Source organism: Haliotis rubra, unplaced genomic scaffold (genome assembly GCF_003918875.1).
Source record: "Haliotis rubra isolate DU_JTF1 unplaced genomic scaffold, ASM391887v1 Scf365, whole genome shotgun sequence".
Classification (NCBI taxonomy): Eukaryota; Metazoa; Mollusca; class Gastropoda; order Lepetellida; family Haliotidae; genus Haliotis; species Haliotis rubra.
In genome coordinates this window covers 444891-472612 of record NW_025767041.1, presented here as the reverse complement: position 1 = coordinate 472612, position 27722 = coordinate 444891, and the positions used below count along the sequence as shown (strand labels likewise).

The 27722-nt window shown below is 43.5% G+C and overlaps 1 protein-coding gene across 3 annotated transcripts in view; it reads right to left on the bottom strand.

Annotated features, from left to right (window-relative positions):
* The window catches only part of LOC124285630 (monocarboxylate transporter 12-like), a 36085-nt gene extending 8612 nt beyond the window's left edge, over positions 1 to 27473 (bottom strand). For 2 of the 3 annotated variants that reach the window (XR_006900855.1, XM_046721891.1), the window contains exons 1-3: positions 27279 to 27473; positions 1594 to 1820; positions 775 to 918 (exon numbers count right to left, since the gene is read on the bottom strand). Coding sequence is in view for 2 of the 3 variants with exons in the window: in XM_046721891.1 (XP_046577847.1) it covers positions 775 to 918; positions 1594 to 1813 (364 nt within the window). In the remaining variant the exon portion in view is untranslated. Of the gene's footprint in view, positions 1 to 774; positions 919 to 1593; positions 1821 to 16526; positions 16930 to 27278 lie in introns of those variants that run through there. The other variant, XM_046721892.1, reaches the window with a different exon arrangement.
* Between the last annotated feature and the right edge of the window lie 249 nt (positions 27474 to 27722).

Genomic DNA, 27722 nt, shown 5'->3' with positions numbered 1-27722 from the left:
AAGTCTTCAAATACTGCCTCACACACCCTTACAAGTCTTCAAATACTGCCTCACACACCTTACAAGTCTTCAAATACTGCCTCACACACCCTTACAAGTCTTCAAATACTGCCTCACACACCTTACAAGTCTTCAAATACTGCCTCACACACCCTTACAAGTCTTCAAATACTGCCTCACACACCCTTACAAGTCTTCAAATACTGCTTCACACACCCTTACAAGTCTTCAAATACTGCCTCACACACCCTTACAAGTCTTCAAATACTGCCTCCACACACCTTCAAATTACAAGTCTTCTAAAATACTGCCTCACACACCCCTTACAAGTCTTCAAAATACTGCCCCACATACCCTTACAAGTCTCAAAATACTGCCTCACACACACTTACAAGTCTTCAAATACTGCCCCAATACCCTTACAAGTCTTCAAATACTGCCTCACACACACTTACAAGTCTCCAAATACTGCCCCACATACCCTTACAAGTCTTCAAATAATGCCACACACCCTTACAAGTCTTCAAATACTGCCCCACACACCCTTACAAGTCTCAAAATACTGCCTCACACACACTTACAAGTCTTTAAATACTGCCCCACATACCCTTACAAGTCTTCAAATACTGCCCCACACCCTTACAAGTCTTCAAATACTGCCCCACCAATCATTGCTCGTCTTACAGCCTCGACAACCCTCAGCCTTACATTCGTCCCATTCCGCTTCACAATACAAAGCTGAATAAGTTTCAGGATAACGCCTGATGAACTTACCTGTGAGCAGTCCGAAAGTGAGATACACTTGATACAGTTCATTGACGAAGAGTCCTAACGACAGCCCTGTAGCCGCCAGAAGCCCCCCGGCCATGACGCTGACACGGCACCCCCACATACTCGCTACAAACCGTAGCATAACACCTACAACATAGTAGCATAACATGAGTCAGCGAGTTTGCTTTAATAGTACTTTCCGTTTTGAAAGGTACTTTCAGTTACATCAAATGTGAATTGGAGCATTTCGCTGCCAACAAGCACGGGCATGGCGTTAACAAACCAAGGTTCGTAATCAGGGTGGATTTGGAATTCGACCAGCGATCATCATATCCTGGCATGTGGCACAACACTGCACAGTGGGTTTGATCTAATGGGAGCAACGAGAAAAAAGTCAGAATAGCAGAATACAAAAGTTTCATTAGACCTTGAACAATATTTCGTGTCTAAAAATCAATGCTATGACTCGTAAATGTGAAAAGAGTTTGTTAGGGACCGTTCACAATCTAGGGGGATGATGATGATTTTCATGGAGAGGCATGTACAAAGTGAATGACCCCCTCTAATATTTATGTAGAAATTAAGTGACCCCGCCCTGCATGTCATGTACAAAATCAATGACACACCCCCACCCACTTCCTATATTTTTTATCCACATATTTAAAAAATACTACTAAAAAATACCCCGCCCAGTACATGTGTACACAATTGATACCTCCCCCTGCCTCCCCAGAACAAAATGGGTGAGCCCCCTTAAAATCATCATCAACCCCCCTATCCATAAATTATGAACGGTCCCTTAGCAGACATGGGTTGACGTACTGGAGAGAGCGGTGACGTATAGCAGCACCGACCCAACCCATGACGTGTCGAAGTGGTTCTTCTGGAAGATGTCCCTGAAGATGACGTGGAAGACGCCGAGACTGTACGTGATACCGCACACTATGAACTGTGTAAAGAAGGCGGCCATGACGACGACCCACTTCCGGTAGCCATCCTCCTCGTTCATCGTGGACTTCCGCTTAATTGTAACGACGATCATTTAGTCTCTGAAACAGTACAACAATAACGGAGTGTTAACTTACATGGTCACTGACACAAAAACTGTAATTGAACTATCTTTGTTTGAAAAATAAATCCGTAATTTGATGTTTGGCTCTTGGGGAATATGGCCCTTGGGGAATGTGGCAAAACCGACTTACAGCTAACTTATATGACAAAAGCAATTAAATTCTGGTGCTGACTTATCCATCTGAAACCTTCAAGACTCCCCTACCAAGCCTACTACATGATTAAATCCATCTCTGATACAGGTCGTTATACGTGGGCTTCTGAGATTAGAAATATACTCTTTAAACTGGGATTTGGACAGGTGTGGATACAACAAGACATGGGAAACATTGATCTGTTCTTCTTGGAATTTAAGCAGCGACTGAAAGATAATCTAATTCAGGACTGGCATTCATCCCTACATGACAACTTTAAATGTTGCAACTACAAGATGTTTAAATCTCCCCTTGATGTTGAAAAGTACCTTACATGTGACATCCAGCCTTATCTTGTCAAGTATATAGCTAAATTCCGTTGCAACAACTTCAACTTATTAATAGAATCTGGTCGTCATAGAAATATACCTCGCAGTCAAAGATTATGTGAAATGTGCACAACTAATAATGCAAAGTTCATCGAAGATCAATACCATGTTCCCCTGTGTTGCCCCAAGTATCACCATCTACGGAAAACATATATCAACCAATATTTCTTTGAAAATACAACTTTGCATAAATTCGCTCAGCTCCTGCAATCCACTGATATAAAAACAATCCAACCTACAGCTATGTTCCTGTACAAAGTGTTCAACGCACGTCGTCTAACTTCGTGAACTTTAAAACTAAACTTATGCATGCAATGTAAATTATCAATCGATTGCAACACTGTATTTTGGGCCCGAGGCCTTCTACTGTAATAAATCTGTCTGTCTTTCTGTCTGTCTGTCTGTTTTTTTTGTAAATTGATGAGATTTGACACATTGATTGCTGGCGATGCAGTAGTCTTTAATAGATAGCTGAACAAATTCATATTAGTGCTGCTTTCTGATACATGAAAAAAGCCATACAAATCCCTCCAAAAATCGATTTAGGTAAGGTCGACGACCAGAATACAATACAATGCATTAATCAGTGGATATATCTGTTCAGCTAATACGAGACGTAACGTTGCAAATAAGCTTGTCCTTTCCATAAACAGTTTGCCCTCAATAGACACAGTATCGATCTTCAATCAGACTGTGGAAACATGGCAAGTCGGTCACAGATAGAGACCCACATGGAATCAGAACCTTTCTCATGGGGATGTCAGTCATGTTGAAGGCAGCTGATATGGCAACAATGGCAGTTTTGTTAAGACCCACTCATGAAGGAAATTCATGATGAGATCTACCAACGTTATTACCGACATAATGTACGTCCGCTAGTGACATAGGATGTAACTGTACACATGGCCCGCTACAGTGATCCAGCAAGAATGGTAAGATTATCAACGCCTTAGAGGGGTCAGTCATGAATAGTAAGATTATAAAAGCCCTACAGTTATCAGTCATGAAATGTAAGAATATCAAGGCCCTACAATGGCCAGTCCTGAATAGTAAGATTGTCAAGGCCCTACAAAGATCAGTCATGAAAGGTAAGATTGTCAAGACCCTACAATGATCAGTCATGAAATGTAAGAATATCAAGGCCCTACAATGGCCAGTCATGAATAGTGAGATTTTCAAGGCCCTACAGTGGTCAGTCATGAAATGTAATATTCTCAAGGCCCTACAATGATCAGTCATGAAATGTAAGATTATCAAGGCCCTACAGTTGTGAATCATGAATTGTAAGATTATCGAGGTCTTACAGTGGTCAGTCACGAACAGTAAGGTTATCAAGATCCTACAATGGTCAGTCACGAACAGTAAGGTTATCAAGATCCTACAGTGGTCAGTCACGAACAGTAAGGTTATCAAGATCCTACAGTGGTCAGTCACGAACAGTAAGGTTATCAAGATCCTACAGTGGTCAGTCACGAACAGTAAGGTTATCAAGATCCTACAGTGGTCAGTCACGAACAGTAAGGTTATCAAGATCCTACAGTGGTCAGTCACGAACAGTAAGGTTATCAAGATCCTACAGTGGTCAGTCACGAACAGTAAGGTTATCAAGATCCTACAGTGGTCAGTCACGAACAGTAAGGTTATCAAGATCCTACAGTGGTCAGTCACGAACAGTAAGGTTATCAAGATCCTACAGTGGTCAGTCACGAACAGTAAGGTTATCAAGATCCTACAGTGGTCAGTCACGGTTGGTCAGTCACGAACAGTAAGGTTATCAAGATCCTACAGGAACAGTAAGGTTATCGGAAGATATAGGGGCGGTGGGGTACCCTAGTGGTTAAAGCGTTGGCTCGTCACGCCGAAGACCCGGGTTCGATTCCCCACATGGGCACAATGTGTTAAGCCCATTTCTGGTGTCCCCCGCCGTGATATTGCTGGAATATTGCTAAAAGCGGCGTAAAACTAAACTCAGTCAGTCAGTCCTACAGTGGTCAGTCACGAACAGTAAGGTTATCAAGATCCTACAGTGGTCAGTCACGAACAGTAAGGTTATCAAGATCCTACAGTGGTCAGTCACGAACAGTAAGGTTATCAAGATCCTACAGTGGTCAGTCACGAACAGTAAGGTTATCAAGATCCTACAGTGGTCAGTCACGAACAGTAAGGTTATCAAGATCCTACAGTGGTCAGTCACGAACAGTAAGGTTATCAAGATCCTACAGTGGTCAGTCACGAACAGTAAGGTTATCAAGATCCTACAGTGGTCAGTCACGAACAGTAAGGTTATCAAGATCCTACAGTGGTCAGTCACGAACAGTAAGGTTATCAAGATCCTACAGTGGTCAGTCACGAACAGTAAGGTTATCAAGATCCTACAGTGGTCAGTCAAGGCCTGACGAACATCATGAACATCAACCAACCTTTCATGATGGCCTTCCCGTATTCCCAATGTACCCGGCCCATGTTTAACCAGTGAGGTAATGCTGCATTAGGTGGAGGACGGGCACAACACTGAAGGTCCAACAACTGGACCTCGGCCACACTGATAAAAAGACACAAGCACGCTTGCAGCACGGAGCAGAGGTTGGATGGCCATTATGACGCAGTTTCCGGACATGTTTAAAACAATCTAGTTGATTAATTAAAAGAGTAATCTTAGGTCATAGTCTTTTGCACATCTCTCAATGACCGGTAATGCTACAAAATCATTCTCAGTTACAACCCTTTTCTACCACATCAATTTTAACATAAGAAGCGACCCGTGAATTTCTTAGTTAGAATTTGTCTTCAGTAACCCCTGCTTGCCGTAAGAGGCGACTAACGGGATCAGGTTGTCAGCTTTGCTGACTTGATTGACACATGTCATCGGTCTCCAATTGCGTAGAGAGATGGTCATGCTGTTGATCACTGGATTGTCCAGACTGGATTATTTACAGACCATGGTCACACAGCTGGAACATTGCTGAGGGCGGCGTAAAACAGCAAAACAAACAATAACATAAGAAGCAAACTGTAATGACACCGAGACACCAGCATCACACCGAGACACCAGCATCACACCATGACACCAGCATCACACCGAGACACCAGCATCACCCGAGACATCAAGCATCGGCCGAGACACCATGTCACTCCGAGACTGTAGCATCACACCGAGACACCAGCATCACACCGAGACACCAGCATCAATGATACGGCTAATCTACCATGTCACTCCTTACTGTAAGACACCGAGACACCAGCATCAATGATACGGCTAATCTACCATGTCACTCCTTACTGTAAGACACAAATGATGACACCAGCATCAATGATACATCAATGATATCTATCTACCATGTCACTCCTTACTGTAAGACACAAAGACACCAGCATCACACCGAGACACCAGCATCACACCGAGACACCAGCATCACACCGAGACACCAGCATCACACCGAGACACCAGCATCACACCGAGACACCAGCATCACACCGAGACACCAGCATCAATGATGGCTAATCTACCATGTCACTCCTTACTGTAAGACACCGAGACACCAGCATCAATGATACGGCTAATCTACCATGTCACTCCTTACTGTAAGACACCGAGACTACACCAGCATCAATGATACATCTAATCTACCATGTCACTCCTTACTGTAAGACACCGAGACACCAGCATCAATGATACGGCTAATCTACCATGTCACTCCTTACTGTAAGACACCGAGACACCAGCATCAATGATGTCGGCTCATCTACCATGTCACTCCTTACTGTAAGACACCGAGACACCAGCATCAATGATACGGCTATCTGCCATGTCACTCCTTACTATAAGACACCGAGACACCAGCATCAATGATACGGCTCATCTACCATGTCACTCCTTACTGTAAGACACCGAGACACCAGCATCAATGATACGGCTCATCTACCATGTCACTCCTTACTGTAAGACACCGAGACACCAGCATCATGATACATCTAATCTACCATGTCACTCCTTACTGTAAGACACCGAGACACCAGCATCAATGATACGGCTAATCTACCATGTCACTCCTTACTGTAAGACACCGAGACACCAGCATCAATGATACGGCTAATCTACCATGTCACTCCTTACTGTAAGACACCGAGACACCAGCATCAATGATACGGCTAATCTACCATGTCACTCCTTACTGTAAGACACCGAGACACCAGCATCAATGATACGGCTAATCTACCATGTCACTCCTTACTGTAAGACACCGAGACACCAGCATCAATGATACGGCCTTAATCTACCATGTCACTCCTTACTGTAAGACACCGAGACACCAGCATCAATGATACGGCTAATCTACCATGTCACTCCTTACTGTAAGACACCGAGACACCAGCATCAATGATACGGCTAATCTACCATGTCACCCTTACTGTAAGACACCGAGACACCAGCATCAATGATACGGCTAATCTACCATGTCACTCCTTACTGTAAGACACCGAGACACCAGCATCAATGATACGGCTAATCTACCATGTCACTCCTTACTGTAAGACACCGAGACACCAGCATCAATGATACGGCTAATCTACCATGTCACTCCTTACTGTAAGACACCGAGACACCAGCATCAATGATACGGCTAATCTACCATGCCACTCCTTAAGAAGCAAACTGTAATGACACCGAGACACCAGCATCAATGATACGGCTAATCTACCATGTCACTCCTTACTGTAAGACACCGAGACACCAGCATCAATGATACGGCTAATCTACCATGTCACTCCTTACTGTAAGACACCGAGACACCAGCATCAATGATGTCATCTAATCTACCATGTCACTCCTTACTGTAAGACACAAATCACACCGAGACACCAGCATCAATGATACGGCTAATCTACCATGTCACTCCTTACTGTAAGACACCGAGACACCAGCATCAATGATACGGCTAATCTACCATGTCACTCCTTACTGTAAGACACAAATGATGTCATCTATCTGCCATGTCACTCCTTACTGTAAGATACAAATGATGTCATCTATCTGCCATGTCACTCCTTACTGTAAGATACAAATGATGTCATCTATCTGCCATGTCACTCCTTACTGTAAGACACAAATGATGTCATCTATCTACCATGTCACTCTTTACTGTAAGATACAAATGATGTCATCTATCTGTCATGTCACTCTTTACTGTAAGACACAAATGATGTCATCTATCTACCATGTCACTCTTTACTGTAAGATACAAATGATGTCATCTATCTGCCATGTCACTCCTTACTGTAAGACACAAATGATGTCATCTATCTGTCATGTCACTCTTTTACTGTAAGATACAAATGATGTCATCTATCTGCCATGTCACTCCTTACTGTAAGATACAAATGATGTCATCTATCTGCCATGTCACTCCTTACTGTAAGACACAAATGATGTCATCTATCTGCCATGTCACTCCTTACTGTAAGACACAAATGATGTCATCTATCTGCCATGTCACTCCTTACTGTAAGATACAAATGATGTCATCTATCTGCCATGTCACTCCTTACTGTAAGACACAAATGATGTCATCTATCTGCCATGTCACTCCTTACTGTAAGACACAAATGATGTCATCTATCTGCCATGTCACTCTTTACTGTAAGATACAAATGATGTCATCTATCTGCCATGTCACTCCTTACTGTAAGAAACAAATGATGTCATCTATCTGCCATGTCACTCCTTACTGTAAGATACAAATGATGTCATCTATCTGCCATGTCACTCCTTACTGTAAGACACAAATGATGTCATCTATCTGCCATGTCACTCCTTACTGTAAGATACAAATGATGTCATCTATCTGCCATGTCACTCCTTACTGTAAGACACAAATGATGTCATCTATCTGCCATGTCACTCCTTACTGTAAGATACAAATGATGTCATCTATCTGCCATGTCACTCCTTACTGTAAGTTACAAATGATGTCATCTATCTGCCATGTCACTCCTTACTGTAAGACACAAATGATGTCATCTATCTGCCATGTCACTCCTTACTGTAAGATACAAATGATGTCATCTATCTGCCATGTCACTCCTTACTGTAAGATACAAATGATGTCATCTATCTGCCATGTCACTCCTTACTGTAAGATACAAATGATGTCATCTATCTGCCATGTCACTCCTTACTGTAAGATACAAATGATGTCATCTATCTACCATGTCACTCCTTCCTGTAAGACACAAAATGATGTCATCTATCTGCCATGTCACTCCTTACTGTAAGACACAAATGATGTCATCTATCTACCATGTCACTCCTTACTGTAAGATACAAATGATGTCATCTATCTGCCATGTCACTCCTTACTGTAAGATACAAATGATGTCATCTATCTGCCATGTCACTCCTTACTGTAAGATACAAATGATGTCATCTATCTGCCATGTCACTCCTTACTGTAAGATACAAATGATGTCATCTATCTGCCATGTCACTCCTTACTGTAAGATACAAATGATGTCATCTATCTGCCATGTCACTCCTTACTGTAAGATACAAATGATGTCATCTATCTGCCATGTCACTCCTTACTGTAAGACACAAATGATGTCATCTATCTGCCATATCACTTCCTAAGACACCAATGACGCTAACAGTGGCCACAGCTAACTTCACCTTCACATCCGGGAACGCTGCCGTCTGGCCCAGCGGCCAAGGACCCATGGTAGGATAGGTAATATCAGACAATTTATTTGTGACAACAAAACCGCTTACGGAAGTCGGTCGATAGCAGCAACGACATAATGTTATCGTTGCCTAGGTAACATGTCCCAGCCGGACGTACATATGAAGCACAACCTTTACAAAGACATTTTGTTTCCTATTCCTACTATTGCGCCTGATCCCCTCCACCATACAGACCTGCGATCCCTTTACTATGGGACAGGTTTAGCATATCAAAATCCAACCTCATCGTTTAAGAATCGTCGTTACCGTTATTACTCACTGACGGTCATCAGCTTATGCAATGCGGTCTGATAAGTGACACGTGTTTCAATGCAGAGATAGCACAATTACCTACATTCCGATAGCAGCAGTATCACGCCAGGGACACGATATGATCGTGAGCCTGAATGTGCTACATGAGTGTTGAAACATAAGTATTATCTATGTAGGCCCGGCTCAGATAGCGAGCGACAGGAGCCAGTCTAAAACAATAGACTGAGTTTAACGACTTCCAGCAACTCGATATATACATAACGCCATAATGTATTCAGAATATGCGGTGCTTCTAAGCGGCAGAGGGGTAGCAAAGTGGTTAAAGCGTTCGGTCGTCACGCCGAAGACCCGGGTTCGATTCCCCACATGGGTACAATGTGTGAAGCCCATTTCCTGGTGCCCCCCACCGTGATGTTGCTGGAATATTGCTAAAAGTGGCGTAAAACTAAACTCGTTCACTCATCCCAGCTGTATCAGGAGGGAAGTTTTACTGGATATTATCCGGTATTCTAATAAACAATAAAAAGACTCTGATGCGGTAATGGATGTACAAATTGTATTCCATTTTAAAGGGCCCATAGATCTTGGTTAAAATAGACAGGTTGCATTGAAGCATAAATTCTTTCCAACAAATAGGGTGGAGGAAAACCTTAACTGAATGAGACAACAAAACGGCAGGGAAGCCTTGGTGTTGGAGAAAAGAGTGCTGAAAACGTCACTGTCGTTTATCACGCTGGATAAGCCCAGGGGCGCGGATACGATGCCCACAAACTAGGGATGCAAAGGGACCGTTCACAAGTCATGGCTGGTGTGTGTGTGTGTGTGTGTGTGTGTGTGAGTGAGAGAGAGAGAGAGAGAGTGTGAGTGTGAGTGCGTGTGTGTGTGAGTGTGTGTGAGAGAGTGTGAGTGTGTAAGCATGTACAATGTGAGTAACCCCCCTAACATTTATGTAGAAAGCAAGTGACCCCCCTGCATGTCATGCTCACAAAATCAATGACCCCCTTCCCCATATATTTTAAGCATATTATTTTGGATAATGTTATGTACAAAAATTCTAACAACTATTTCATAACATATTTAAGCAATGACAAAATAACTCTTTCAGCAGAAGTCATTATTCTATTTGGTCATAAAATGTGTGAACAGAAATCAGGAATCACCATACAATTTTTATGAATACTGAAAAATCTGTTGACTAGTTCTGGTTATATCGACTGAAACCAATTGTTGCATGTACTGTTGTGAATACATATTGAATGCTAGAATGCTTCGAAAACTGCCGTAAACATTAAGTGTAGGCAAGTGCCTAAAGTGCTTAATGACAGGTACGCTACTGTCGTGTCCAAACAATATAGCCCCAATGTAGTTCTCCCACCGCCCAGCATCCACACGTCACGTCCATCGACAATCTCAAGTCATAGAAAATACATATAAGTGTGAAATTGCATGTCAAACATTACCGTGAAACACATAATAGATTAGAATAGTGGGTATGCAGTTCTCCAGCACTCCCTCTGCACGAAAACAGAGGATTCCCCACAAACATACAGTTACCTTGTGCTGTTGACGTGTTGCATGTCATTACTGGAATTAGCCGGGGAAAATTTACAGAACTTAAATCTCTGAGCACTGTTTATCATTGACAAGAACTGGCTCAGGCAGTGGGCTTCACGGAGGACAGGGGCTACTGTATGGTTTGCTTTACCTTTAATCAGGCGACGGGAGTAAGGAGCTTCGGCCTCGTACCTTGGCATCGTCAAGCTGATGCGTCAAGCTGGGCGGACTGGTGCATTTCCTATTGTCCATGACAAACCCACAAACTGACCACACACCCATCACAGTGAACACAGCCAGAAAGATGTATTCAGACAAATATGTCGGAACGTGTGTCTGTTGAAGATCTCTTAATATCTTGAAAATCTCAGATGTATGTCCTAGTTGAAGACCCAAGGACAATGCCACTGTCCCGTATTTCAGAACACATCTGTTGAAAACTCAAATGATGTGGAGATCTGAGAATTATGTTTCTGATGAAAACCTCAAAACAATCTGTTTTGAAGACAGTGTCTGTTGAAGATCTAAGTATAATGTGTCTGTTGAAGGTCTCAGAATAATTTGTTTGTTGAAGATCTGTGACCAAGGTGTCCACGCGAAGATCAAGGTGTCAAGATTCATCTCATTTCCTCGACCACGAAAATGAAGTTCACCAGCCAGCCAATCTGGGATTATCCACCTGCTGAGAGAGGGAATGGTGCGGGTACCGTCACCATCATCTAAGACTGTAATGGTCACTTCACCGCGGCCATCTACTGGCCACTACAGTCTCACCGAGGTCTATCTAGGCTAATGACAACAGTTCATGCCGGTTACTCCAACTCACTGATGCCTCTAAGTATATAATCAATAAGACAGCGCTATTGGTATAGATGTGTCTACAGAGGCGACCCCTGGTAGACTTCCTCTACAACATACTTGTCTTACTAGGGACTTACTGGGATTAGAATAGAATAAGAAGATCGATGCCATGACCGACTAAAAAGGGAACCAAGTGTCTATTTAGTAAGTAACCAGAAGGCAGTCACACAAAGATCATCAAGACTAACCGAAGAGAGGGTAGGTTTTGAGCTGTAGCTGCCAGTGGTCACACGTCGTTCTCTGCAGGCCACAATATCAGCTGACCACACAACACCAGCTGACCACACAACACCAGCTGACCACACAACACCAGCTGACCACACAACACCAGCTGACCACACAACACCAGCTGACCGCTACCACAACACCAGCTGACCACACAGCACACCAGCTGACCACACAACCACAACACCACCAGATGACCACACAACAACAGCTGACCACACAACACCAGCTGACCACACAACACCAGCCAACCGCTACCTGCAGACCACAACACCAGCTGACCACACAACACCAGCTGACCACACAACACCAGCTGACCACACAACACCAGCTGACCACACAACACCAGCTGACCACACAACACCAGCTGACCACACAACACCAGCCAACCGCTACACCAGACCACAGACCACACAACACCAGCTGACCACACAACACCAGCTGACCACACAACACCAGCTGACCACACAACACCAGCTGACCACACAACACCAGCCAACCGCTACCTGCAGACCACAACACCAGCTGACCACACAACACCAGCTGACTGACCACACAACACCACCAGCTGACCACACAACACCAGCTGACCACATCAGCTGACACACAACACCAGCTGCTACCTGCAGACCAGCTGACACACATCAGCTGACCACACAACACCAGCCAACCGCAGACACCTGCACCAGCTGACCACACCACACAACACCAGCTGACCACACACACACAACACCAGCACCACCAGCTGACCACAACCAGCTGACACAACACCAGCTGACCACACAACACCAGCTGAACCGCACCACACCAGCAGACCACACAACACCAGCTGACCACACACCAGCTGACCACACACCATTACAACACACCAGCCCACAGCACACCAGCAGACCACAATATCAGCTGACCACACAACACCAGCTGACCGCTACATGCTGACCGACCACAATATCAGCTGACCACACCAGCATCAGCCAACCGCTACCTGCAGACCACAACACCAGCTGACCACACAACACCAGCTAACCCCAGCTGACCACACAACACCAGCTGACCACACAACACCAGCTGACCACACAACACCAGCCAACCGCTACCTGCAGACCACAACACCAGCTGACCACACACCAGCTGACACCAGCCAACCGCTACCTGCAGACCACAACACCAGCTGACCACACAAGACCAGCCAGCCGCTACCACCAGCACACCACAACACCAGCTGACCACAGCAACAACATCAGCCACCACACAACCGCTACCTGACCACACAACACCAGCTGACCACAACACCAGCTGACCACACAACACCAGCCAACCGCTACCTGCAGACCACAACATACACGGGATACCATGGATCTCATAGTCCTTCAGTCAGTGACGGGTCTGGCACGATGGTGGTGTTTTATAGGCGTATTTCGGTCCACAGATAGAACTAAGTCTTAAACATTAACTTGCATTCGTACTTGTTGCATTTTGACCCCGATGTAAGGGAATGTTAGACAACTCGTTTAAGAGAGATGTTAACGATAGGTTAGTATGACGTGTTTTATATATAAAGTATCGTTATCGTTGTGGTAAAGAAATCGTTCCGAAACCCCTGAAAATCCTCGTAAGTCGACGTTAGCTTACACGATCATACAGTCGGAGAACGTTTGAAGACAAATGTGTATAGTCGACATTTATTTGACTATTGAAACGGGCAATAATTAATTGACCCCTTCAAATCAGACGCGGATACGATATTCACTTTCCAACTAAGATAATAAACAGCCTTGAATAAATGCACCACCATCTCAGTCACACGTGTATTAACTCATGTGTCTGTCCACATATTCTGCTGGATGTGGATATCAAGACGTTCACGGAATAACTTCCTCATCACGCATTGATTAATGTTATATGCAGGACAAAACATGATCAACTTACTGGCTAGATTAACCCTTCCCTACATGTTTCCCTGTGTTACTGAAACTAGGACGACGGAAGTTAAGCGTCGCCTTCAGCAAAAATATCAAAACCAAGATGACATAATTACAGCGGACCTTGCTTCAAATAATCAAACATGGCGAATTAGTAGAAGTAATAACCACATAGGTCCTCGCCTAAATGCTCTGGAAGAATAAACCACTCCTTTATGTAAATCATTATAACCACATAGGTCCTCGCCTAAATGCTCTGGAAGAATAAACCACTCCTTTATGTAAATCATTATAACCACATAGGTCCTCGCCTAAATGCTCTGGAAGAATAAACCACTCCTTTATGTAAATCATTATAACCACATAGGTCCTCGCCTAAATGCTCTGGAAGAATAAACCACTCCTTTATGTAAATCATTATAACCACATAGGTCCTCGCCTAAATGCTCTGGAAGAATAAACCACTCCTTTATGTAAATCATTATAACCACATAGGTCCTCGCCTAAATGCTCTGGAAGAATAAACCACTCCTTTATGTAAATCATTATAACCACATAGGTCCTCGCCTAAATGCTCTGGAAGAATAAACCACTCCTTTATGTAAATCATTATCTGTTGCTGGGTAGCGGTCCTGGAGCAAAGTCCATCATGGCCTTTCAAAGCTCTCCCTCGACGTCATAGCTGTCACACCAACCTCATTGTGTTCTCTCATACAATGAGTGTACTTCCCACTACATACTGGTATTGTATACTGCTGTATCTAATCATACTGGACAAAATAAGTTAGGGATATTGGTATTTTTGTGATTGATATTTTATCAGTGTGTCAATGAACAAATAGATCATTATTCATAATTTCAACATTTACATATATCCCTAACTATTTTTGTCCAGTATATATACTGGTGTACTATAACATGTCAATACTGGCATCATGCACTATTATATCTTATCATATAGTGGTTTATGTACTGTTGTATCGCATCATATATAGGTATTATGCACTATTTTATGCACATCATATAGAGGCGTCACGTACTAGTGTATCTCATCATACACTGGTATTGTGTACTACTTTATCTCATCATACACTGGTATTGTGTACTACTTATCCCATCATACACTGGTATTGTGTACTACTTTATCTCATCATACACTGGTATTGTGTACTACTTTATCTCATCATACACTGGTATTGTGCACTACTTTATCTCATCATACACTGGTATTGTGCACTACTTTATCTCATCATACACTGGTATTGTGTACTACTTTATCTCATCATACACTGGTATTGTGTACTACTTTATCCCATCATACACTGGTATTGTGTACTACTTTATCTCATCATACACTGGTATTGTGTACTACTTTATCTACATCATCATACACTGGTATTGTGTACTACTTTATCTCATCATACACTGGTATTGTGTACTACTTTATCCCATCATACACTGGTATTGTGTACTACTTTATCTCATCATACACTGGTATTGTGTACTACTTTATCTCATCATACACTGGTATTGTGTACTACTTTATCTCATCATACACTGGTATTGTGTACTACTTTATCTCATCATACACTGGTATTGTGTACTACTTTATCCCATCATACACTGGTATTGTGTACTACTTATCCCTGGTATTGTGTACTATCATACACTGGTATTGTGTACTACTTATCTCATCATACACTGGTATTGTGTACTACTTATCTCATCATACACTGGTATTGTGTACTACTTTATCTCATCATACACTGGTATTGTGTACTACTTTATCCCATCATACACTGGTATTGTGTACTACTTTATCTCATCATACACTGGTATTGTGTACTACTTATCTCATCATACACTTGTATTGTGCACTACTTTATCTCATCATACACTGGTATTGTGTACTACTTATCCCATCATACACTGGTATTGTGTACTACTTATCCCATCATACACTGGTATTGTGTACTACTTTATCCCATCATACACTGGTATTGTGTACTACTTTATCTCATCATACACTGGTATTGTGTACTACTTATCTCATCATTATACTGGCATTGTGTACTACTACATCGCACTATACACTGGTATTGCGTACTATTATATATCATCCTATACTGGTATCATTTACTTTTACCATGTGCTGCTCCACTCTGTCGAGTTACACCTCCCCGTGCACTCCACACTCGCATCACACCTGTTCCCTGCACAGATCGACATACAGTTCCTATTTCGGTTTCTCTGGCAGACGATTACATCTGCACGCGCATACATATCGCAGGTATGTGACTTTGTTTTCATATATATGTATGAACGGACATCACGCACGAGGGGGTGGGGTGGGGTGTCTGTCTGTGTGTGTGTGTGTGTGGCTGGGTCACAGTAAAACCATCTTTGTAACAGTACATGTACATCACACTCTGGTCTTGTTGGTCTGTCGATTCACAACCAGCTGTATCCGGATATACAACATGAAAACAGGACAAATCTTACAAGAGAAAATAGTGACCCTCATAAACACAAACACCCACATACACAAGCCCTGGTCGCCATGTGAAGGACGGGGCTCGTACCCGTGACAGCCATTAGCACGGCTTACCTTTGTGTGAGAACATTCCTGGATACAACAACACTATGAGAGGCGAAGCGAGTATTCCGCTATATCCTTCGTCAGCGGGAACGGCCGCGGGAACTAAAACTCAAGCTGATATTTAGGAACACAAGCAAGTGTTTTCTCTCCTTATACATAACATATCCAGTTTGAGAAGAGGTCGTCCATCCACAACACAGCGTTCCACTTCGCCACAGCTGACATCAGTGTTTATGTTGTGGGGGTCAAAGGTCACCATACCACGTGACCAAATGTTTCATTCAGTTTAGAACCATTTCGTTAACTTACTCAAACCCCTGCATGTTTGTCAACGTCATAAAATCATTTGATTAGCATGGATTGTAACATGACTACCGGCTAACCAGGCGTAGTGCACCCTGCCCCTTTGTTGATCGCTGCTGGAGAGGTGCCAGCTATATTTGAGATTGACGTCATCACAGCAAATTGCTTCAAAGGGACGCAACCCTAGCAGGGCGGCTCTGATCTTCCTGTCGGATAATATCCTAACAACATCACACAACATTATAGACTGTTACATATCTATATCTACCTGACTAAAATTATAGGGTGCTGTAGTCGACTGTTACAATTTCTTTTTAAATGACCAAATGGCCATTCTTCAAAATGCACCTGAATGTATCTGGCAAATGATTAAATACTGGGATTATATTGGTGCTGTACAGTCGCAACGCATAGAAAAGCGGCAACCAGGAGGGGGGGTTTGGAGGTAATGCACCTCCCCTTTGTCCAGATAGTTTCTGTTTGAAAGTTTGTGTGTTGAAACGTGACCAAATGTAATATTTTCATTTGCAACCAAATGAAGCTCGGGTAAGAATTGAAGAACACACAAGTACATAACTCTGTTTAAAACTGAGGTCTACTGAAATTGCAGATTCAGAACCTGAACCTGAGACAAATATACACTTGCTTCATTTAGGAAAACAGACACGCTTCTGGGACAGTGAGACGGTGTGTACGGTGTGTACGGTGTGTACGGTGTGTACGGTGTGTACGGTGTGTATTGTTATTTCCACCATGACTATGAACCCAAACCCGAGTATCTGGCAACTTAGTTTGTCTCACAGTCTCTGAACCGTTAACCTGTGTTCCCTTCCGCCCAGCCCTAACTACAATGTTAAAGCCCTAAAAATGAAGAAAGTTTAGATTTCCACAGATTTAAGCTCCCATCACACTGGGGCTGCTTTCAACATAAAGAGAAGTATTTGTTTCTATCACAATTATATATAGTCAGAGACTAAGCTTTAGTTTATGGGCAACACGGTCTCTACGACGTAGTAACCCCCGGCGTGACTCTGCCTCATCCTCGGCGGTGGACTTCAACCCCGTCGCTGTGTTTGAGTGACTCCACCGCCGACACACGGAAATGCCGACTTGTACAGAGAGTTGGACTCCAGTGACCCCATATCCCACTTCGGGAACATTCATTCCACACCACACTTACATTAAACGACTATATACTACCAAAAACCGTAAATGACCACCTGATACATAATATACGTGGACCGTTAAGATTAAACACAAGGAGTAAAAGATGTCATAAATTCACATATTTCCAATGAAATAATTGCTACTTGGCGAGAGGGCAAACATCACTGCAGGAAACCTTTTATCCTTGTGTCATGTGTCGCCACAGCAGGAAAAAGCCTATGTTTTCGTCATGTGACGCCACAGCAGGAAACAGCCTATGTTTGTGTCATGTGACGCCACAGCAGGAAACAGCCTATGTTTGTGTCATGTGACACCACAGCAGGAAACAGCCTATGTTTGTGTCATGTGACGCCACAGCAGGAAACAGCCTATGTTTGTGTCATGTGACACCCACAGCAGAAGACAGCCTGTTTGCTTCATGTGACACCACAGCAGAAGACAGCCTGTTTGTGTCATGTGACGCCACAGCAGGAAACAGCCTATGTTTGTGTCATGTGACGCCACAGCAGGAAACAGCCTGTTTGTGTCATGTGACACCACAGCAGGAAACAGCCTATGTTTGTGTCATGTGACGCCACAGCAGGAAACAGCCTATGTTTGTGTCATGTGATGCCACAGCAGGAAACAGCCTATGTTTGTGTCATGTGACGCCCCAGCAGGAAACAGCCTATGTTTGTGTCATGTGACGCCCCAGCAGGAAACAGCCTATGTTTGTGTCATGTGACACCACAGCAGGAAACAGCCTATGTTTGTGTCATGTGACACCCCAGCAGGAAACAGCCTATGTTTGTGTCATGCGTGACGCCACAGCAGGAAACAGCCTATGTTTGTGTCATGTGACACCCCAGCAGGAAACAGCCTATGTTTGTGTCATGTGACGCCACAGCAGGAAACAGCCTATGTTTGTGTCATGTGACACCACAGCAGGAAGACAGCCTATTTGCTTCATGTGACACCACAGCAGAAGACAGCCTGTTATGCTGTGTCATGTGACACCACAGCAGGAAACAGCCTATGTTTGTGTCATGTGATGCCACAGCAGGAAACAGCCTATGTTTGTGTCATGTGACACCCCAGCAGGAAACAGCCTATGTTTGTGTCATGTGACGCCACAGCAGGAAACAGCCTATGTTTGTGTCATGTGACGCCACAGTAGGAAACAGCCTGTTTGTGTCATGTGACGCCACAGCAGGAAACAGCCTATGTTTGTGTCATGTGATGCCCCAGCAGGAAACAGCCTATGTTTGTGTCATGTGACGCCCCAGCAGGAAACAGCCTATGTTTGTGTCATGTGACACCCCAGCAGGAAACAGCCTATGTTTGTGTCATGTGACGCCACAGCAGGGAAACAGCCTATGTTTGTGTCATGTGACACCCCAGCAGGAAACAGCCTATGTTTGTGTCATGTGACGCCACAGCAGGAAACAGCCTATGTTTGTGTCATGTGACGCCACAGCAGGAAACAGCCTATGTTTGTGTCATGTGACGCCCCAGCAGGAAACAGCCTATGTTTGTGTCATGTGACGCCACAGCAGAAAACAGCCTATGTTTGTGTCATGTGACACCACAGCAGGAAACAGCCTATGTTTGTGTCATGTGAAGCCACAGCAGGAAACAGCCTATGTTTGTGTCATGTAAAGCCACAGCAGGAAACAGCCTATGTTTGTGTCATGTGACGCCACTGAGGGGATCCGCCCACAGTTTTATTATTGGACAAAACAGCCTATTTGTACAATTTGCCTTGAATGTATCACAAATCAATCATTGGTCGAACTCTAGCGTATCTAATCTATCTCGGCATAGTCCATGTGCATAATAATAATATCTCTGAGCTGACCTCACCCAGACAGGAGAGCCAGTGCATCTTCACTATTTGCAGCAGTGTAACACCATAACCTGATACTCTACAAATCGGCGTTTAATGTTTCAGCAAAACCAGTGATACTGCAGGGATTAGGAACCTTGTGGGAGAGGTATGACGCCACTTAAATCACCATTGCAACAATATCAGAGCGATATCTGGCTAAATGGTTTGACAGCCACGACGCGGCTAACAAACCTGGGGATGGACGCGACAAATGACCCCGAAAGCGAATATCTGTTATCACACCCACCAATAATCCACTTACAAGGAGACAGTATCATTCTACAGGAAGAACAGTGGAACTGGCCTTTGCAGGGAGCTGGCGGCCACATAACCACTGGCAACTACAGATAATTGCAGCTCTGCACTCATGACTGATGGATAGCGACCTCTGGCTATGTAATAGCTGGCCCCATACGGAAGACATCTGCGACCTAACTAAATCAAACGTCTTGTATGCTGCGGGGGTTAGGGAATTAGCGCCACAAAACACAGCGGTTATCTAACAAGATTCTGCAAAAGCTGACAGGCACAGCTACAGGCTGTAACAGCAAGACGAACACAATATGTGCAGGCGACATGTTTGTGTTTCTTCTGAAACCGGAATGAGATCATAAGCCGTCATCAGGCTGAAGGTAATGTTGGTAATCTACAAGGAGATATTTCTAGGGTATCAGTGAGTGAGTGAGTTTAGTTTTACGCCTCACTCAGCAATATTCCAGCTATATGGCGGCGGTCTGTAAATAATCGAGTCTGGACCAGACAATCCAGGGATCAACAGCATGAACATTGTTTTACATCGCACTAAGCAATGTTCTAGCTGCGTGGCGGCGGTCTGTAGACCTTGGTCATACGGTCCAGTGATTGACGTCATTAGGGAACATGAACAACCATCGAGGGTACATCAACCCATAGGCCCCGAGTGACCATTGAACAACGTATTTATCTTACCAAACACCTTAATGTTAATTTTGAATTCATTGAAGAACGGGTACAAATCTTTTTGTAGCCATCGCTAACAAGAAAAACAGATTTAGAGTTATCTCCCTTCCATCGATTTGCATTCGCAAAACATCGGTAATTTCCGTACATCATACGCGATTCAATGTTATTCGAGATAAAGAATTACTACCACGAAGAACCAAATGAGTTGCCATTGACAGCGGGGTACGTTGAAATGTTACTCGATTGTAAGCGGGGTACCTTGAAAATAATAGAAGAGCGCTCAGCCAATCAGAAAGCAACATTTATGTGTGAGGTAAGAATATACCAGCAAGAATCGGGGCATGAAACCTTTATATCCAAAGAGGTCTTATTCGACCAAATATCCCTCGAGTGTCTGCGCAGTAAATTGTCAGAAACTAGAAAACAAATGTGAATATTTTACAAACTGGTGATGATTTTATGCACTTAAAACACGAGTCAATATGCCTGGGAAAAACCTTATCTGCCAGAGGTCTGGAAAAAATTATGACCTCGTCAAACATTTCCACTAAAAGTTTCCATAACAGATTCACCTTATCAGATAGGATTGAAGGCTTAGCCAGGGGCATGAGTCATCGAGCGTTAGTGCAAGGACTGATCGGGCACTGACCGATGTCTCAGCAAGGGTTTGATTGCTGCAAATATTTACCAGACATGCCTTTACCAGTAATTACGCCATGTAAGGTACCAGGCAACTATCTATCATCCGCGTGATTACAACACTGGCCCATGTACAGTACAAAAGTGACTATGTGACAACGTCAGGGCAGATCAAGGTAGGTCAGGGCCGATGTCTGTCCTGGCATCACGTTCTTCAAGGTCAAAAATACAGGTATAAAAAATTACAAAAACGTGACTTTTTAATAACTACTTTTTAAACTAGATACAGATTACGGGGAGAGTTTGCACTCGCCCAAGAGCCTCTTCGGGCATTGCCTTTTGATTCTGTAAACATGGAACTCATTAGACAGTGTCCTAGATTTTCACAGACAATATGGTCGATGTTAACAGGCAATAGACAACTGAATAGACCAGGTCCAGGTACTTAGGTGACATCATACTGGAACACAAAGTGTCCCATAAGCTGGCATTCCATAGACAACGTGTTGAAGCCTGTGGCAGCTGTGGGTGTCATGTGTAACTACAAATACCTAACCTTTACAACATTGGTTGAAACATTTGTCACGAACAAACACACTGCCTTCCAAGACGAGAACTATTACATCCGCAAAACTGCACACCCTCTGCATAAGTGAGTGTCTACAGGAAATCAATGAGTTGCAACTAATGCTGAACTCTTGTACCTAATGACATTTAACTGCTCGTTGTTTACTGCACCATTAGACCCAATATCCATTTGCCCCATTTTCCATGCAACGTATGGGAGAGAATTTATTCGGCACTGGCAACAGCCCAGCTTAACCGGTAACAGTTGCCAGGGCCGCCACTGACATATCAACAATTCTCCTCAGTATGGATGTGTAACAGATCCAGGACCTCCAGTGGTCGACTCCCAGGAGGGACGACACGATAGACCAAGGACTCCATCAGTACACTCAGGAATATACTCCTGAGAGTGATGGCACGATAGACCATGGAATCCATCAGTACACTCTCGAATACACTCCTGAGAGTGATGGCACGATAGACCATGGAATCCATCAGTACACTCCCGAATACACTCCTGAGAGTGATGGCATGATAGACCAAAGACTCCATCAGTACACTCTCGAATACGCTCCTGAGAGTGATGGCACGATAGACCAAGGACTCCATCAGTACACTCTCGAATACACTCGTGAGAGTGATGGCTTGATAGACCAAGGAATCCATCAGTACACTCCCGAATACACTCCTGAGAGTGATGGCATGATAGACCAAGGAATTCATCAGTACACTCTCGAATACACTCCTGAGAGTGATGGCATGATAGACCAAGGACTCCATCAGTACACTCTCGAATACACTCCTGAGAGTGATGGCATGATAGACCAAGGAATCCATCAGTACACTCTCGAATACGCTCCTGAGAGTGATGGCACGATAGACCATGGAATCCATCAGTACACTCCCGAATACACTCCTGAGAGTGATGGCATGATAGACCAAGGACTCCATCAGTACACTCTCGAATACACTCCTGAGAGTGATGGCACGATAGACCATGGAATCCATCAGTACACTCTCCCGAATACACTCCTGAGAGTGATGGCACGATAGACCAAGGACTCCATCAGTACACTCTCGAATACACTCATGAGAGTGATGGCACTATAGACCAAAGACTCCATCAGTACACTCCCGAATACATTCCTGAGAGTGATGGCACTACCCCAACCCAGCTAGTCCACACCATGTCACGCTGCACACACCAACCTATGAACTCCACACCATGTCACGTAGCATATCCCAAGCCAGCTGCTCCACATGTCACCCAGCACATCCCTACCTAGCCTTGCTCCAAGGCTGTACTCAATGCTGAGCCCATGATGTTGATAATTCTATCCTTTGAAGAGGCAAGTCTAGATACGCGAACAGAACAGTTAGTAATTATTTTTTATATAAATTTTCATACAAATTATGAATGTTTACCTTGGAGACTAACAAGTCGAACTCCAACCAAGCTACTCTATATAACTACACACACTGCCATAACAAACTCTACTAGGAAATCGTCTTGACCCAAACAACCTAGACTTACAATAAATACACATGTATAAGAAACTGTTTTTGGTTGGGTGAGAAGAAAGTGTCTGCTGTTACATGTTCTGCCCTGGGGACCTCGCCCCGGGCATGCACTACGGTCTGTATATACAGGAGGACGTGCCCCCGCTGCTCTCTGGGTCACGGACTTGTGCATGCAATTTCCTTGATGGGTTATGACTTATGAATGACAGGTTCAGATGATAACCATTAACACAACACACGCTAATGCTTGTTGTATGCATTAGTCGATCGAGTAGAAATCTGCTCTCGTGGGATGGAAACGTTCAGGCATCACAAATGACATGAAAATAACACGTTCAAGATTGATTGATTGAACACGTTCAAATCAAACCAACACAAAAAATCTATCGATTACAGCTGATCGCGTCAGGTGGTGATGTGTGTGTCTACGTGACACAACGCCAACAAACTAGCAAGAAAACGAGAAACAGTTTCCACATCGTGAAATGGCGTAGCAGACAGGCAATGCCAGTCACAGCCCAGCCAGTGCTCGCCAACACCTGAAGTACACATATATTTTCGTACATTAATAATTGACTCGTGGTATCTAAAATTCGAAGTGTTGCCAGTAATAAAGGCAGCTTATTCATTCATCTCGAAACATTCATGACATCTCAACATGGGCGATTCAGTAAAAGTTTACGGTCACATTGGCAATATTTCAGTCATATCGTGAAATACAAATTATTACAAAGTCATACGAACATAACAAATTATTAATATGTAATTTTGAGGTACAAAACATTCATTTCTTGATTAATAATTTCAAAATTCAGAATTGGTAATACATACTATGACATATCTTTGAATGGCAATTAGAAGTGATACACATGAGGAAGAGAGGTGAATGATGAAGGAGTAAGGATATACTGATGAAGGAGTAAGGATATACTGATGAAGGAGTAAGGATATACTGATGAAGATGTAAGGATATACTGATGAAGGAGTAAGGATATACTGATGAAGGAGTAAGGATATACTGATGAAGGAATAAGGATATACTGATGAAGGAGTAAGGATATACTGATGAAGGAATATACTGATGATAAGGATATACTGATGAAGGAGTAAGGATGTAAGGATGAAGGAGTAAGGATATACTGATGAAGGAGTAAGGATATACTGATGAAGGAATAAGGATATACTGATGACGGATGAAGGAGTAAGGATATACTGATGAAGGAGAAGGATGTAAGGATATACTGATGAAGGAGTAAGGATATACTGATGAAGGAGTAAGGATATACTGATGAAGGAATAAGGATATACTGATGACGGATGAAGGAGTAAGGATATACTGATGAAGGAGTAAGGATGTAAGGATATACTGATGAAGGAGTAAGGATATACTCCCAAACGTTGTGTTCCTCATAATAGAGAAGTTGACATCCATAAAAACTCTCTTCTTCATACTTTGACATAGTACATTAAAACAGGGCTCGTCAGTGAGTGAGTGAATTGGGTTTTACGCCGCTTTTAGCAATATTTCAGCAATGACACGGCGGGGGACTCCAGAAATGGGCTTCACACATTGTACCCGGGTCTTCAGCGTGACGAGCGAACGCTTTAACCACCAGGCTCGCCCACCGCCGCAAAGGGCTCGTGGATTTCTCTCTCTGAAAAAGGAAGATAACACTCGATTCTTTCCTATTAGTTAATCTATCATGGAGTGAGATGTTTGTGTACTGTATATTTCGGAGACTTTGTTGTGGCATCTATAGGGATACTCCAGACTTTATACAGACATTATCCCTGTAAGTACAACACTTATTGGTGTCATCACTGTTGAAGTTAATGATAATAATATTTCCATTGCAAAACAAGCGTAGTGATCGCGTATAGTCTTACGTCGCTTTTAGCAATATTCCAGCAATATCACGGCGGGGGACCCCAGAAATGGGCTTCACACATTGTACTCATTTGGGGAATCGAACCCGGGTCTTCAGCGTGACGAGCGGGCGCTTTAACCACTAGGCTACCCCATCGCCCAGAAACAAGTGTAGGATTTGATACTTTTATATAGTATTTCTGTGATATGTATAGGATAAAATCAGTTCCCTTGATGGTAAGTACCCTCCCTAGATTTAAACGAAAAGGAAAAATTTCTTTGAGTGGCATTTTTAGAAGTTGGATATGTATTTCAGTTTGTTCAGATACAATTAAAGAAACACGTTAAAACTTCTCCTTGTGAGATGAGGAATATATATTCAGGTGATATGATTTGATGAGAATGAAATTTAAGGGTGGATACGGGCGGAAGTCATGTGAATGTGATGTGGAAACAGTACTCCTTGGTCTGTTCTAACCGAACTGTGACCTTTAAAATACTCAGGTCTACACAACCTGGCGAAAATATAACAGTATGACCTCTGTCCCTAGGTAAACTGTGAAGAGTGAGTGACTGAGTTTAGTTTTACGCCGCACTCAGCAATGTTCCAGCTATATGGCGGCGGTCTGTAAATAATCGAGTCTGGACTAGACAATCCAGTGATCAACAGCATGAGCATCGATCTGCGCAATTGGGAAGCCTAACCACCCGAACCCGTTAGTTAGCCTCTTACGACAAGCGGGCGGTGGGGTAGCCTAATGGTTAAAGCGTTGGCTCGTCACGCCGAAGACCCGGGTTCGAATCCCCACATGGGCACAATGTGTGAAGCCCATTTCTGGTGTCCCCCCGACGTGATGTTGCTGGAATATTGCTAAAAGCGGCGTAAAACCAAACTCAGTCAGTCAGTCAGTCTTACGATAAGCATGGGTAACTGAAGATCCATATTCTAACCCGGACCTTCACGGGTCTAAACTGTGAAGAATCGCCTTGACCAAATGTGTATGATTTGTCGTCATGACTTACATAGCATGTTGAGAACTGAGCCTATTAACACGACTTACCCAACACCCCAGGCTAAGCCGAGGATAATCGCCTTGACCAAATGTGTAGGTTTTGTCGCCATTACCTGATAATTTGAGAACTGATTCTAATAACTCTTATCAGACCAGTTTCCAGTTGACCTGGTTTTGCTGCGCGCCTTGGACGTACACAACGATAGCTACCCGAGCGTGTTGTACAATCGTGTCACATATGGCGAGCAGGTATTACGAAAGTAGGTCAACATGTGCTTAATTAGTCTTCGTTTGGCTGGTCGGGACAAAGATCAAACAAAGCGGTCATTTGAACATACTCAGATGTGACGTAATGTTACAGACTTGAGTTAATATCGCTGTTGTATACGGCTGGGAATTACACAACACAATGGTGCACCTGGCTTGTAAACACGTGTCACCTAACATAACATTCCCAGCGCGAGGTGCCAGTCACAATATCACTTGTCACCAACACCACTCGCCTGATCTTGTTATACTGTAAAACATCCCACGTAACACCAACAGCCACAAAGACTGCCACTGATAATAAATCCTAAACACAAAATGTAAACATTCACATGCGGTGTGCTTTTATCACACTGATGCAGGTTCCATACAAACAATATATCCCCACAGACAGATGGCTCCCAACCGTACAGAGCTTATTGTTCAGACTGTGGAAATATTCAACCATGAGTAGGTGGTTCACAATCACATGCGATTGGTCTGATGAATCTGCTGGAAATCTGTGGTAAAAGTTGATATGATAAACAACAGTTTCGACTCGACAGCCACCTCATATTTTGTACACGTAGTGCAATCACGGTTCTTTCAAGGACGTAGTTGGTACTCACGTTTAATGCCCTCACATGTCTCTGTGAGGCTCGGCGAGTTAGGACGACTCCAGTGGTCGCGAGGTACTGCGGGTCAAGTTGCCAGTTATTGGACACAACTGATAACTGATCGCTTCTAACAAGCGCGGATGTCATTCAAGGAACATCATGGCGGAACGCTCATGAATAATTATCAGCCAGCCCCGTGGTTTGTCTCTATGTACATCTAGGTCACAGCTAAAAATATCAATATTTACTTGGCGCAACACAGGGGTAAGAGCGACGTAGTTGCTTCCCTTGGAACCTAGCGGGCGAAAATGTTGAGCGTTCAGTCGTCAAGATAACCCTGTACGTTTCTAAAATCACATCAGGAAACGTACTACCTGTTTAAAAACCTATTGTGATTGTGGTTAAAAACTAGCAAAAATAAATAATTGATATATGTAAATATCAAGTATGTTGCTA